General features: G+C 42.9%; 1 protein-coding gene across 1 annotated transcript in view; it reads left to right on the top strand.

The window, feature by feature from the left end:
* The window catches only part of LOC126416906 (protein O-mannosyl-transferase TMTC2-like), a 111,198-nt gene that overhangs the window by 49,235 nt on the left and 46,731 nt on the right, over nucleotides 1–15,232 (top strand). The window contains exon 3 of the mRNA XM_050084789.1: nucleotides 2,602–2,686. Coding sequence (XP_049940746.1) covers nucleotides 2,602–2,686 — 85 coding nt within the window. The remainder of the gene's footprint in view (nucleotides 1–2,601; nucleotides 2,687–15,232) is intronic.

The raw sequence follows: 15,232 nt of genomic DNA, 5'->3' as shown, positions 1-15,232 counted from the left end.
GCGCTGGTCATGGGGCAGTTTTTCTGCAGAGGTTCAACGCCATTTCTATTGCACTCTCCGACTTCCTTACGCTGGCGCGAACTGCTGGAATTTTAAATCGCACAGAATGCCTTCTGCATCTGTTCGTACTTCAAGTTACATGTGTACACTTAGTTGACAAAAGTCATGGAATATCGATATGCGCATATGAAAATGGCGGTAGTACCACGTACACAAGATATAAAAGCGCAGTGCGTTGTCGGAGCTTTCATTTGCGCTCAGGAGATTCATGTGAAAAGGTTTGCGACGGGATTATGGCCGCACAACGGGAACTAACAGACTTTGAACGTGGAATGGTACTTAGAGCTAGACACATCTCGAAGATCGTTTGTCCGAATCCGCAGCGTCAAGAGTGCGCCTAGAATAACAAATTTCAGGCATTATTTCTCACCACGGACAACTCAGTGGCCGGCTGCCTTCCTGGGTAGAGTTATCCGTGGAATGACAGCAGAAATTAATGTGAGGAGTACGTCGAATGTATCCGTTAGGACAGTGCGACGATATTTGCCGTTGGTGTGCTAAGGCAGCAGACGACCGACGCGAGTGGTTTTCCTAACAGCACGACACCGCCTGCAGCGCCTCTCCTGGGCTCTTAACCATATCGATTGGACCCTAGACGACTGGAGAACCGTGGCCTGGTCAGATGAAACCTGAATTCAGTTGAAAAGAGCTGATAATAGGGTTTGAGAGTTGTCAACGAGGCACTGTGCAAGCTACTGGTGGCTCCATAATGGTGTGGGCTACGTTTACATTGAATACACTGGTTTCTCTAGCCCAACTCAACCGTTCATTGATTGGAAACGGCTGCGTCTGGCTACTTGGAAATCATATGCAACAATTCAGAGATATCACCTTCCCAAATAATGACCCAATTTTTATGTATGACAATGGTCCACGCCACCGGGCCACAGTTGTTAGTTTGAATAACGTTTTGGAGAATTCGAGCGAATTGTTTTCCTCCCAGATCGCCCGACACGAATCCTCGTGCATTTATGGTACGTAATCGAGATGTCAGTTCGTGCACAACATCCTGCACCGGCAACACTTTCGCTCTTATGGACGGCTAGAGAGGCAACATGGCTCTTGGCCGGCCACTGTGGCCGAGCCGTTCTAGGCGCTTCAGTCCGGAACTGCGCTGCTGTTACGGTCGCAGGTTCGAATTCTGCCTCGGGCATGGGTGTGTGTGATGTCATTAGGTTAGTTAGGTTTAAGTAGTTCTAACTCTAGGGGACTGATGACCACAGATAGTGATTAGAACCATTTGAACCATTTTAGAGCAACATGGGTCAATATTTCTGCAGAGAACTTCAAGCGACTTGTTCAGTCCATATCACGTCGAGCTGCTGCACTACGCAGCGAAAAATGAGGTCAAACACGATATCAAGAAGTATCCCATGACTTTTTTCACCGCATTTGTATGTGCAAAAAATTAGAAATTTTTGTGAAAATCCAGGTATCAAAAATTTCTAACGTTTTACATAGAAACTGTACCTGCACCTACTAATGGAAACAGTAGGAATTCAATTCCTATTTAAGTTACGGAATTTCGTGTACAATGAATGGAGGTTTGTGACCGCAAATTAAAAGATACTAAACTCCTAAGCAACCAGAAGAACCTCCATGACCAGAGCTATTACTGGTAACATTCCTCTAAGCATTAATTTAATCGCTATCAGTAGTGATTACAACACCCATCTAAAAGTTTCATATTCTTATACGACGAAATCCGTGTGTGTTCTAGTGTCTACTTTACGCAGAATTCGCTGTTATTGATTTGGACGCTCATACAGGTTCTAAAGCTTTTAAACCAATCTTTTCTAAAAACTACCCCGACAATAGCTTTATTCTTTAGGCTGTCAATCCGGCACTGGTGTGCAAATTTGCAATACCGATACTTAATTTTTTTTTGTGCTTCGAAAAGCTTTCTGTTGTTGACTTCAATCAGAGCTGGGTCTTCGCTATGTTTTATATAGTCTGCAGGTGCACACTTCTCCTCTCGCGCTGTCTCGCTCACATGCAGGGCCTGTACGGCATACGTTTCTGGGCAACTATAACCTGTCGACATCAGTGCGAGAGTGATTCTTCTTGTTTTCTTGTCCAGATTACTCAACTCTACTCGTGCCAAATTCACTATTCATGCCGTGTCTCTGATGGTGGATATGACCCAGTTATTGGTTGCCTTTTTGGTATTGCCGTCTCTCAGTTTGTTCTTCTGGCCCTTTGGGTGTACTCTTTGCTGGCCGCACGTTTTACAATCTCGGGTCTGATGTTGTGGAAATGCAAAATGTCTAGGTATTTGTAGGCTTCCGGCTGGTACCACACGGCAGCTACTAGATACTATTTTTTCGTCCTACAGTTAGTGTGGAAATATTATTTTATTTAGTTGAGTGCACAACAGGTAGCACCAATGAAGTTATTTCAGCGCAGAGCAGTAGTTTATATCGTATTAAGTTGAGCAGACGGCAGTGATTAGTACTGTAGTCATTGAACAACCAGCAGTGACTAGTACTGCAGTAAATTGAGCGTGTATTTGTGACTAAAGTGGAGGGTTTTCCGTTTCAGAGGAGCCGCGCGGCTGAGGCGGAGCGTTGGTTCAGGAGGGCGCTGCAGCTGGCTCCGGAAGACCCCAGCGTCCACCAGCACTTCGGTACGTACCTCGGTTTGTCGTAGTGCACTGGAAACACGCTCGCTACTGCTAGTGTCCGCGGTTTTTCATCCAGGACGTTTTGGAATTACAGTCATTATCAGATAAGCTGTTGGGGTTTCGAGAAGAACAGTCAACATTCAAATATTTCACGAATTCATATTTTATGCTAATTCGAATAGAACGTTCCATGTAACATGTGCTCAATTTTTATTCGTTGCAAAGACACGTATACTTAGTGAGAAAAGCTTGCATTTCGCTTGTTACACCAGTTGCTATAGGTTTATTTATTGATTTTTCGGCTATTATGCTATGGTTTAAGTATGACGCGTACGTATTTAAAAATTCTAAGTATGTCGATATAGTATTTCTGTACCGGTGTGTATAAAGGAGACGCTGCTGCTTGTAGAGCATTAGCTGGATTTCTAATACTGTCGGTACTAAGGAGCCGAGTCAGCACTTGTTAAGGTAATCATTATAAATATTTTAGCATAGAGCCACTAATGTTAGGAATGTATTCATCAGCGGCTCGTTTTTGGAGTTAAGCTCTCATCATCTCGCTATTTGAATTAATCCTGTATAAACATTGTGCCAGTAATTGAAGCAGTTCGGTTAAATTGATTTAACATTATTAGATAGTTGTCTCCAGAATGAGATTTTCACTCTGCAGCGGAGTGTGCGCTGATATGAAACTTCCTGGCAGATTAAAACTGTGTGCCCGACCGAGACTCGAACTCGGGACCTTTGCCTTTCGCGGGCAAGTGCTCTACCAACCTTTTTTTTTTTTTTTTTTTTTTTTGGAACAGGAAGGCAGGGTAAACAAACAATCTTTATTCGTGCAATTGTGCTGTCCTAGGGATAAGAAAAGTATCGAGACAGCAAAAACAATTTGGAAACCATAAAATGAACGCAAAGGCCGCCCTCTCTCTTTTCTTTTTTTTTTTTTTTTTTTTTTTTAAACAGGAATGTGTGTGATGTCCTTAGGTTAGTTAGCTCTAAGTATTTCTAAGTTCTGGGGGACTGATGACCTCAGATGTTAAGTCCCATAGTGATCAGAACCATTTGAACTTTTTTTTTTTTATTTTATTTTAGGGCAAACTCAACCGACGAACTTGAAATAGCAATCCAACGGTGTGTAATGTAATTAATATTCATAATGGCGTGAACGGTAATGCTCTCTTCAATGGTTTTTTGAATATTTTTAAGGATGACGTTACAGTGATAAATATAAACTATTTTGCTCAGGTAATCACTGACATTGTATGTCTCTACGTCCGTGGCTCAGTCCAATCTATCAGAGCCATACACATGTTCTAGCAGAGCACTGGAACGCGGTTGATGTGACCTTTGTTCACCCCTTTACGAAGTAAACGTTTTGGTGGATGGGCAGTAACATGGATAAGAGGAGCAGAGAGTCTGGTGCTGCCATTTTTAAAGCACGACAAGGACTTTATTTTCAAAAATATTTGTTTTTACACCTTGAGCTTGTGTGCTTTTGAAAGGCCTGTTTAACTTAGACTGCTCAATAATGGGAGATTGACTAATATTAGTAGTTGCATTCTGAAATACCCGTACAGATGATTTAAAAATACCATATTTTTTTATTTAAGACTTTTTACACAAGTTTTCAGTAAACTGTGTAATACTGGTGCAGGCTTGTCTCATATGAACGTACAAATGAACAAAGTGTGGATGAAATAGAAGACATTCAGTTGGTACAACGTAGTACTTCAACAAGCACTCACAGAATTTCTACATGTATCGGTGTTCCGCAACAATGTGACAGACATTGAGCATGCAATGTCTCTATCTATATCATTTACAGCTAGATGGAGGTGAAGGTAACCGACTGAAATTTTGACGCGGGCTAGTTTGCAAATCGGCGAATAATACCATTACAACTGTTTGCTAATGAAGCCACATTCATTTGTCAGGGTATCAATAAGAATCATAGCTCAGGTCGGTGGCCCGACCAAAACCCACCTCCGTGGAACGCTGCCCTGAAAATGTATGGTAAGGTATGACAGATAATGGGGTGAATGGTCCTATTGTGTTACCGAAACAGTCTTACAGAGCACCAGAGTCTGAACTTCTTGAAAACAGGCCTCGAGCATTGTTAAAAGAGGTTCCTTTGGCTACAAGTATGGATATTTTCTTAAAGTATGAGAGTGCTCCATTAAATTGTAGTAATCAGGTGACACATCATCAAACCTAAAATTCTCCATATGATGAACCGACAGAAATAGTCATCTTTCAGGCTATGAGTGTCCCAAGATCTTACCTGGTTACTTTTTGATCGTTGGGATTATGAATAGCGCTGTCCGTATGGAAGAAGGCAGAGGCGCCCTTACAAGAGCTACATGTGGTGTTTTACGACAATTCCGAAGTGCAATGAAGTCGTAGACGTGAATTTCGAAAATCAACTTTGAACCCAATCATTTGGTTAACACCTTGACTAAGTATTTTTTTGAGTTACATTCGAACAGCTGTGTCTCTGTAAAACAATAAAAACTGGACACATGTTATATGGAATGTTATATTTAAACTGATTTATATTACCACCTCCTAAAATGTTTACTATCCCTGAAACAAGTGTGTGTGTGTGTGCGTGTGTGTTTGTGTGTCATTACCACTCATAAGTAGTGACAAATAAGCCCTGAATACTTTCATGATATGCAGAACATATACTTGTATTTCTAATGTCCAACGGAACAAACTTAGTGACATGAACTGACTCGTGTAGTGACTAGAAAGTAGTCACGCAACATACACTTTCATAAATACAGCGCAACGAAGAGAAATAGGGTCCTCAATCTATCATAATTGTAAGTAACACATGATGACAGCAGGTCGTAGCTGCAAACGTTTAAGCATGTGTTAGCTTTCTGCTTGTAGTGCCCAGCTGTGGAATGGGGCTGTCTCCCAACTTGTGCACACATAAATTCAGAATGCCGAAAATAATTAATTAATTAGTAGAATCATGTAAAAGCCATAGCTGCCTGTGTACATAACATTGTAACAGTTAAGTGAGGCTACACAACACGATGCCTCACAGCCGCACTATAGTATACGCTGATCCACCAACTTATTATAAGCGCCTGAAACCGAATTAACATGCAGAGAAATTCTCCTTAACACTGCTCATAATTCTCGGTGGCAAGTCCGTTGTTGAGCGGCTATTAATCGGAATGACTGTAACTCACATTAGTTACTTACGGAAGACAACAAGATGGTGCCCAGCAAGAGTGGCAGTTTCAAGTACATGAAATACGACAACTTATAAGCTTTTCGAAAAAATGAATTCGTAAAAAGTGAGTTTAACAAGAAATGTATTGATAATATGTTGATTTAGATAGAAGAGAAAAATTTTACAGCCCAAAAGTGATATTTCAAAATACATTTCCAAGATTCAACTTTGAAGCCAAAGTAACATCTTCTAAAATACGTGATCCGTTTCCGTGAATAATTTAATTTTACACTTCAGGAGAGGTTCACATCTTTGAATCCATAATAGCTCAGAGTGAAGTAAATCAGTAAGTGATAAAATAACCAGCTTCCAAATAGCTGATGACAGCAACCTATGTGCGCTTATTAAAGTGTGTGGAAACACGTGTCTGGGTAGCGACGCTCGGAGTGATACGAGCAAACATTCCCGCTCCAACGCCGCCACTAAAACTTCCTTTCATCAGAGTAGCTAAATTTAGTTGGTCTGACACGATCGCTTATGCACTGAAGAGTCTGCTCAACAGTGTGGACCTCTGTCAGCAAAAGCATCTTCCTCCTTAACGTCAGAATACAGCACAAAGTGCCTCTTCGACCAAGTCTGAACAACAAGTGCCCAAGAATTGATGGCGTACTACTCTTAAACAAGAAGGAACACACGTCTATACCCTCGAACGGATACTATAGGTCCAGAGCAAACTGACTCGCCAAAGACCTAAAATGATCTATCAAATACAGAGGTTCCTAAACAGCTTATATCGATAGATCTAAATCGTTTATAGAAAATTCTTACAGATTATAGCAAGTATAAGCATTACTATTCACATTAAAGGTGAAACATACTGTTCGGAAATGGAAGTGCTGTGTAAACAGACTCATTGCAATGTCAACCTACATTTACAATGGTTAGAAACTTTCTTCCACTGACGGTTTCTCAGAGTCTGTTATTGACTTCTGCGTTGTACTGAATTACATACGTCTTATTTCTGAAACACGTTCTTAATGATATGGTAAGTACTTCACTTTTGTTAACTTCTGTTAATCAGTTTATAACATACCAGCATCGACCCTTCAGTATAGTCTCACAGTGTAGTTAGCAGCTTTCCTTATTCTTGTGCACACTACCAAATTTCAGAGTTACACAAACCTCTCCTTCACAGCAACGTTTATCACTCTCGCCTTAATTTTTTTCTCTCCTTCTATTAAATAGTGTGTTCAGTCTACTATCCTGCCACATCTTTTGTATTTTTGGCTAGATAGTTAGCAATATTTTTTTACAAAGATGATGTTGGCTATAAATTTTGTGACGTGAGACCCGTTCTCTGAACAAAAGCTGCACAAATGTGTTTAACCAAATTCTTAATATTACTTGATACATGTAATGTAGTTACTTGTAACTGAGTTCGTAAACCTCTGTGATTTAAAAGAAAAGTTTTCTGATCATTTTGCAACACGAATTTCAAAATCATAATTCTGTTTGTAATACACTTATGTTCTACGATAACTTTATCCTTCGTAGATTTTCAAGTAGGGTTAATAGAGCGCCTACCATCTCGAAATGTGTTGTGTGATTCAGTTTCAGGACGCGAAAATACTTTTTCTTTCTTCAGTACTGTTTTGTGAATACCTTCCTACTTTCAAATGTGCTATTAACTGCAAAGATTGTTAGTCAACAATTCGTTAATATTCCCAGTTACACAGATTCTTATAAGGTGTGGTTGTGTGCATCTAACACATAATTATAATTACTCTTTCGTGAAGTGATTAACATTCTGTAATAGTAGCTAAGTCCTAAAATATGTAAAAAAATGTTGTAGACTTACATATCAGAATTTTTCGAGTTGTTGATATGGCAAAAGCAGTAGAATATAAAACTTTTAGCTGGCCTGCAAAATGGATGTTTAGTTCAAATTTTGGTCAACATGTGGGCAATTGGTTAATAGTACCCGGAAAATAATTATTATTGGTTTTGGTCACGGTACTGTAATCTTTATGTTAGTCGCAAAATGGATGAGTTTTGCCTCGTGACTGATTTAAATTTTGTGGATCACCCCGACAGAATAAGGAATTGACCAAGTATCTAACCCAGTGGATCGGCAATTTCAATTCCTCACTGGTTTTTGAATGACTACTGCGCCTGTGTGTTTACTGAGTGAAAAGCCTAGTATAGCTATCGACATCCATCATTTCAGTTATTAACTAAACCAAATTGACCCAGTATCGAATCATGTGGAATGACACTTGCTATCTCTCCTAGTTTTTAAGATGACTGAAGTATCTGTGTCTGAACTTATTGATAATTCTAGTGTAAATATCGACATCCTCGTTATTATTTACTAACTAAAGCAGTCATGGGCTGATTGTAGGACTGTAAGGAATAATACTGATGTACACCCTTCATAGCGCTGAAGTTTCCAACTGAACTATTTTGTACGCTTTGACGACTTTCATCCATACAACCATCAGTCATTTTCATCATTAAATTATGTGGCTTCTGTTAAGTACTGAGCCCGGGTATGTCTGCAAAATTTTCCTCCGTTATAAAAGGACTTAGTCAATATTCAGCCGGTTGATTCAAACGATTTTCCTCAGGTCTGCTGGTCCTTCTCGTGGTCTGTCTCCGTCTTGGAAGGCACCGCCTTAGTCCCTCTGGCAATATGGCCGGCCCTTGCCATTTCATAGCGGCTGTTCGCTTTAGGATACCTCTGACGTCAGTGATTGATCTAATGTTTTGTAATCTATTTTGTCTTTCCTAGTAAATCCCAACATAGACCTCTCAAGCCTCTCTGTGCAGTTTTGAAGTTTCCGACTCGTATATTTCTCAAGCGTCCAGGAATCACAGCCGTAAATCGCGAAAGACACGTTAAGAAAAAAAAAATTTTTTTCAGTTATATGGCAAAGTTTTACTTCAAGACAGTGGAATACCTCCCAAATATGGCACAGCTCAGCGTGATACATCGAAAAATTTTAGATATTATTCCTCCCGTCGTATTTACAAGCTGGATAATGTATATGTTCAAATGCTTCAAATGGCTCTGAGCACTATGGGACTTAACTTCTTAGGTCATCAGTCCCCTAGAACTTAGAACTACTTAAACCTAACTAACCTAAGGACATCACACACATCCATGCCCGAGGCAGGATTCGAACCTGCGATCGTACGGGCGCGCGGTTCCAGACTGTGGCGCCTAGAACCACTCCGCCACCCCGGCCGGCTGTATATGTGCTCTCTGAAGTATCCAGTAGTGTGTTTTTGAGTTATTTCTACCATGTTCTATTTTGTAACATAAAATTTGTATTATTTTATGTTTTATTTATTTATTTTATTTATTTATTTATTTATTTGTATTGTTTTATTGTTTTACGTTCAGTCCCACTGTCTGACTTTCCCGATGCGACATCTGATACGGACGTTTCCAGTTCTTCAAAATCATTTTAAACAGTACATCTCAAAGTTTCTTTCCGTTGATTCTAGTTCCTTCTTTTTCCCAGTTCAATACTGACATTGTCATTTTCGGGACGGCAGTGAGTATCTTGGGACGGATACGGTCCCCTTGTTTGATTCTTCTGTGAATTGTAAACTCTTCAATTGGTTCTCTGACACTAAGAAAAGCTATAGAAGTTTCATACATACACATTGTTAAAGTTTCGAGAACATACCTTCACCGAAGAGTCAAATCAAATGGCTCAAATGGCTCTGAGCACTATGGGACTCAACTGCTGTGGTCATAAGTCCCCTAGAACTTAGAACTACTTAAACCTAACTAACCTAAGGACATCACTCACATCCATGCCCGAGGCAGGATTCGAACCTGCGACCGTAGCGGTCGTGCGGTTCCAGACTGTACCGAAGAGTCAAGCAGTATATTGCTCCCTCCTACGTATATCTTGCGAAGAGACCATGAGGATAAAATCAGAGAGATTAGAGCCCACACAGAAGCATACCGACAATCTTTCTTTCCACGAACAATACGAGACTGGAATAGAAGGGAGAACCGATAGAGGTACTCAGGGTACCCTCCGTCACACACCGTCAGGTGGCTTGCGGAGTATGGATGTAGATGTAGATGTTACTGGATTTTAATATAGGCCACCTCCACCTCCAGCTCACGTAAGGATTGGACGACTGCATGGTGGTTAACTGAAACAAAAGCCTTTTCAAAATGTACAGACGCTATACAGTGAAGGGTCCGACATTCATTTGCTGAGCATGTTACTTCCCTGAGAACAATAATACGGTTTGGTGTGCTAAAGCTGTTGCGGAATCCAATCTTCCCAATAGGCTGAGCTGCGTCGTGGACGGGACTGACACGATTTAATAATATTCTCGTAAAAGCTTTGCACAAAAGGCAGACTGTAGCTAAGGGAAGACAATTCTTTATGTCGTGAATGCTTCCTCTCTTGTGGAGCACTATTACAATTGTGCTGTGTCGTCCGAACAAGACACAGTCAGGGCAAAAGCACCACATGCGGAAAGATGCCAGCTGGTGCCAGTGACATAGAGACTCGCCACTTAGCTGGGCTGGATAGCCGCGCAGTCTGAGGCGTCACGGTCCCAACGGCTCCCCCCGTCGGAGATTCGAGTCCTCCCTCGGGCATGGGTGTGTGTGTTGTCTATAGTTTAAGTTAGTTTAAGGGGGTTAGGACGTCAAACGGGCCGACTTGGAGCAGGAGAGGCACCACAGGACATTTTAACTTCCACTGTCTATACTTTTACAAGTAAGTTCATAAAACTTTGTCAGCATCACAAGGAAGAATTGAGGATTCACACTCGTAGCAGTGGAAGTTCAAAAACATAACAAAATAATTTTTTTACATGTGAAATTTCATCATTTTTTTCACTTACTATTGGCTGCATTTGTTGCTATAGGTACACTTTTCTTCATAAGTAAGAGAGACTGTTCGATGAATTTTGCACAGCATACAAACCATACTTACAGGTGTCCGAAACTCGAGAATCAATTTATTTATGAAAAAATGAATGAGCTGTTACGTTTTAAACTTTACGTTTAGAAAAAAATCAAATTTTGTAATTAATTATCTCAATTTTTACCACAGTTTTTAATGTATTTGGAAAATTCTAGAGTTTCATACACCTGTAAGTAAGGTTTGTATGCTGTGCAAAATTCACCAAAGAATCTCTCTTACTTGTGAAGAAAAATGTACCTATAGCAACAAATGCAGCCAACAGTTAGTGAAAAAATGATGAAATTTCGTATCTAAAAAAATTTATTTTGTTATGTTTTTGCACTTCCACTGCTATGAGTGTGAATCCTGAATCCTTCCTGGTCACGCTGACAAAGTTTTACGAATTTATTTGTAAAAGTATAGACAGAAGAAAATAAAATGTCCTGTGGTGCCTATCCTGCTCCAAGTCGGCCCGTTTGACGTCCTACCCCCCTTAAGTTAGATTAATTAGTGTGTAAGCTTAGCGACCGATTACCTAAGCAGTTTGGTCGCGTAAGACCTTACCACAAATTTACAAATTTTACTCGCCACTTGCGCGTGTTCCACGGGCGCCATGGGTGGCGCTGAGGATGAAGACGTCGACTTCGCATCGGCCAATTGCCGGACGAGTACAATCTCGTATTCGGAAGATAAAAGAGTAGCTCTCGCCCAGTTGGTTATAGATCATCGTCCAGTGCTGACGTAGACAGAGAACATCGTTCAGTGAAGTCTTAGAAATGAGCAGAATTTTTAACAAGTGCGCGCAAGTTTCTTATTTCATCATATGTATTTCAGTATTTTCAAGTATCTCATTTCATATGATCGAGCTGACTGTTTCCTCTAGCTGATCCTCCTTGGTACACAAAACGGGTTAGAACACTGTTGCAGGAACAACGAAACAATCATGAAAAATTTAAACAGACGCAAAATCCCCAAGATTGGCGATCTTTTACAGTAGCTCTAAATTTAGCGCGGACTTCAATGCGAGATGTTTATAAAAGTTTCCGCAACGAAACTTTGTCTCGAAACCTGGCAGAAAATCCAAAGCGATTCTGGTCGTATGTGAAATATGTTAGCGGCAAGAAGCACTCAATGCCTTCTCTGCGCGACAGCAATGGAGACACTATCAAAGACAGTGCTGCCAAAGCAGAGTTACTGTACACAGCCTTCCGAAATGCCTCCACAAAAGAAGACGAAGTAAATATTCCAGAATTCGAATCGAGAGTAACGTAGAAGTAAATATCCTTGGAGTAGTGAAGCAACTTAAATCACTTAATAAAAGCAAGTCTTCTGGTCCAGACTGTATACCAATTAGGTTCCTTTCGGAGTATGCTGATGCATTAGCTCCATACTTAAGAATCATATACTACCGTTCGCTCGACGAAAGATCCGTACCCAAGGACTGGAAAGTTGCACAGGTCACACCAATATTCAAGAAAGGTAGTAGGAGTAATCCACTAGATTACAGGCCCATATAGTTAACGTCGATATGCAGCAGGATTTTAGATCATATACTGTGTTCGAACGTAATGAATTACCTCGAAGGAAACGGTCTATTGACACACAGTCAACAAGGGTTTAGAAAACGTCGTTCTTGTGAACCACAATTAGCTCTTTATTCACATGAAGTGCTGAGTGCCATTTACAAGGGATTTCAGATCGATTCCGTATTTCTGGACTTCCGGAAGGCTTTTGACACTGTACCACACAAGCAGCTCGTAGTGAAATTGCCTGCTTATGGAATATCGTCTCAGTGCTGTGACTGGATCTGTGATTTCCTGTCAGAGAGGTCACAGTTCGTTGTAATTGACGGAAAGTCATCGAGTAAAACAGAAGTGATTTCTGGCGTTCCTCAAGGTAATGTTATAGGCCCTTTGCTGTTCCTTATCTACACTCCTGGAAATGGAAAAAAGAACACATTGACACCAGTGTGTCAGACTCACCATACTTGCTCCGGACACTGCGAGAGGGCTGTACAAGCAATGATCACACGCACGGCACAGCGGACACACCAGGAACCGCGGTGTTGGCCGTCGAATGGCGCTAGCTGCGCAGCATTTGTGCACCGCCGCCGTCAGTGTCAGCCAGTTTGCCGTGGCATACGGAGCTCCATCGCAGTCTTTAACACTGGTAGCATGCCGCGACAGCGTGGACGTGAACCGTATGTGCAGTTGACGGACTTTGAGCGAGGGCGTATAGTGGGCATGCGGGAGGCCGGGTGGACGTACCGCCGAATTGCTCAACACGTGGGGCGTGAGGTCTCCACAGTACATCGATGTTGTCGCCAGTGGTCGGCGGAAGGTGCACGTGCCCGTCGACCTGGGACCGGACCGCAGCGACGCACGGATGCACGCCAAGGTCGTAGGATCCTACGCAGTGCCGTAGGGGACCGCACCGCCACTTCCCAGCAAATTAGGGACACTGTTGCTCCTGGGGTATCGGCGAGGACCATTCGCAACCGTCTCCATGAAGCTGGGCTACGGTCCCGCACACCGTTAGGCCTTCTTCCGCTCACGCCCCAACATCGTGCAGCCCGCCTCCAGTGGTGTCGCGACAGGCGTGAATGGAGGGACGAATGGAGACGTGTCGTCTTCAGCGATGAGAGGCGCTTCTGCCTTGGTGCCAATGATGGTCGTATGCGTGTTTGGCGCCGTGCAGGTGAGCGCCACAATCAGGACTGCATACGACCGAGGCACACAGGGCCAACACCCGGCATCATGGTGTGGGGAGCGATCTCCTACACTGGCCGTACACCACTGGTGATCGTTGGGGGGACACTGAATAGTGCACGGTACATCCAAACCGTCATCGAACCCATCGTTCTACCATTACTAGACCGGCAAGGGAACTTGCTGTTCCAACAGGACAATGCACGTCCGCATGTATCCCGTGCCACCCAACGTGCTCTAGAAGGTGTAAGTCAACTACCCTGGCCAGCAAGATCTCCGGATCTGTCCCCCATTGAGCATGTTTGGGACTGGATGAAGCGTCGTCTCACGCGGTCTGCACGTCCAGCACGAACGCTGGTCCAACTGAGGCGCCAGGTGGAAATGGCATGGCAAGCCGTTCCACAGGACTACATGGGAGAATAGCAGCCTGCATTGCTGCGAAAGGTGGATATACACTGTACTAATGACGACATTGTGCATGCTCTGTTGCCTGTGTCTATGTGCCTGTGGTTCTGTCAGTGTGATCATGTGATGTATCTGACCCCAGGAATGTGTCAATAAAGTTTCCCCTTCCTGGGACAATGAATTCACGGTGTTCTTATTTCAATTTCCAGGAGTGTATATAAACGATTTGGGAGACAATCTGAGCAGCCGTCTTCGGTTGTTTGCAGATGACGCTGTCGTTTAACGACTAATAAAACCATCAGAAGATCAAAACAAATTGCAAACCGATTTAGAAGAAATATCGAGATCGTGCGTAAAGTGGCAGTGGACCTTAAATAACGAAAAGTGTGAGGTCATCCACATGAGTGCTTAAAAGAACGCGTTAAACTTAGGTTACACGATAAGTCAGTCAAATATGGAATGTAGTGACGTAACAAGACTGTTACGCCACTTGAGGTAGTCGGTAGAAAGGCACGCGTACACACACACCGACTGGCATCAATTCTGGAACAGGATAACTATTGAATGGTAGCAAGAAAAGTACGTAGCTGCTTTATACTTAACTTTTATTATGAGATGAATACAGCGTTCTTCTTGAGACATTTATACTATAACTCTCAAAGTAGGTAAGGCTAATGGCGCCTTGCTAGGTCGTAGCCATGGACTTAGCAGAAGGCTATTCTAACTGTCTCTCGGCAAATGAGAGGAAGGCTTCGTCCGTATTGTCGCTAGCAATGTCGTCGTACAACTGGGGCGAGTGCTTGTTCGTATCACGAGACCTGCCTTGTGGTGGCGCTAGGTCTGCGATCACACAGTGGCGACACGCGGGTCCGACATGTACTAAATGGACCGCGGCCGATTTAATCTACCACCTAGCAAGTGTGGTGTCTGGCGGTGACACCACATTCCTCCCCCGCAAATCGGCGAACGGTCGTGTGATAAGGCTTCCGCCCGCCGTGGGGAGGACGCCATGTTGACGCATGCGATGAGGTGGGGAGCCTAACAACAGGCGAGGCTGTGCCACCCGCACCCGGCCATTCGGTCCGAGGGGAGCTAGGAAACGCCTGAAAACCTAGTTCAGGGTGCACGTCAACATGTGGTGTATGCGCCCGTAATGAGACAAGAGGGGCCGAAGGGTCGACCTCCATTGCGTCGGGGTATCCGACGCGCGATGACGTCATGTGGTCCGGAGCGGGCAAGAGTTCCATGGCGGAGGACAGCTGGTCACGGGAAGCGATCGGCGGCGCGTGACCCAGGGAGGCGCGTG

The sequence above is a fragment of the Schistocerca serialis genome, chromosome 8 (genome assembly GCF_023864345.2).
Source record: "Schistocerca serialis cubense isolate TAMUIC-IGC-003099 chromosome 8, iqSchSeri2.2, whole genome shotgun sequence".
NCBI classification, from domain to species: Eukaryota; Metazoa; Arthropoda; class Insecta; order Orthoptera; family Acrididae; genus Schistocerca; species Schistocerca serialis.
The sequence above is the reverse complement of the archived record's forward strand: the minus strand, read 5'-3'. Positions and strand labels throughout refer to the sequence as shown.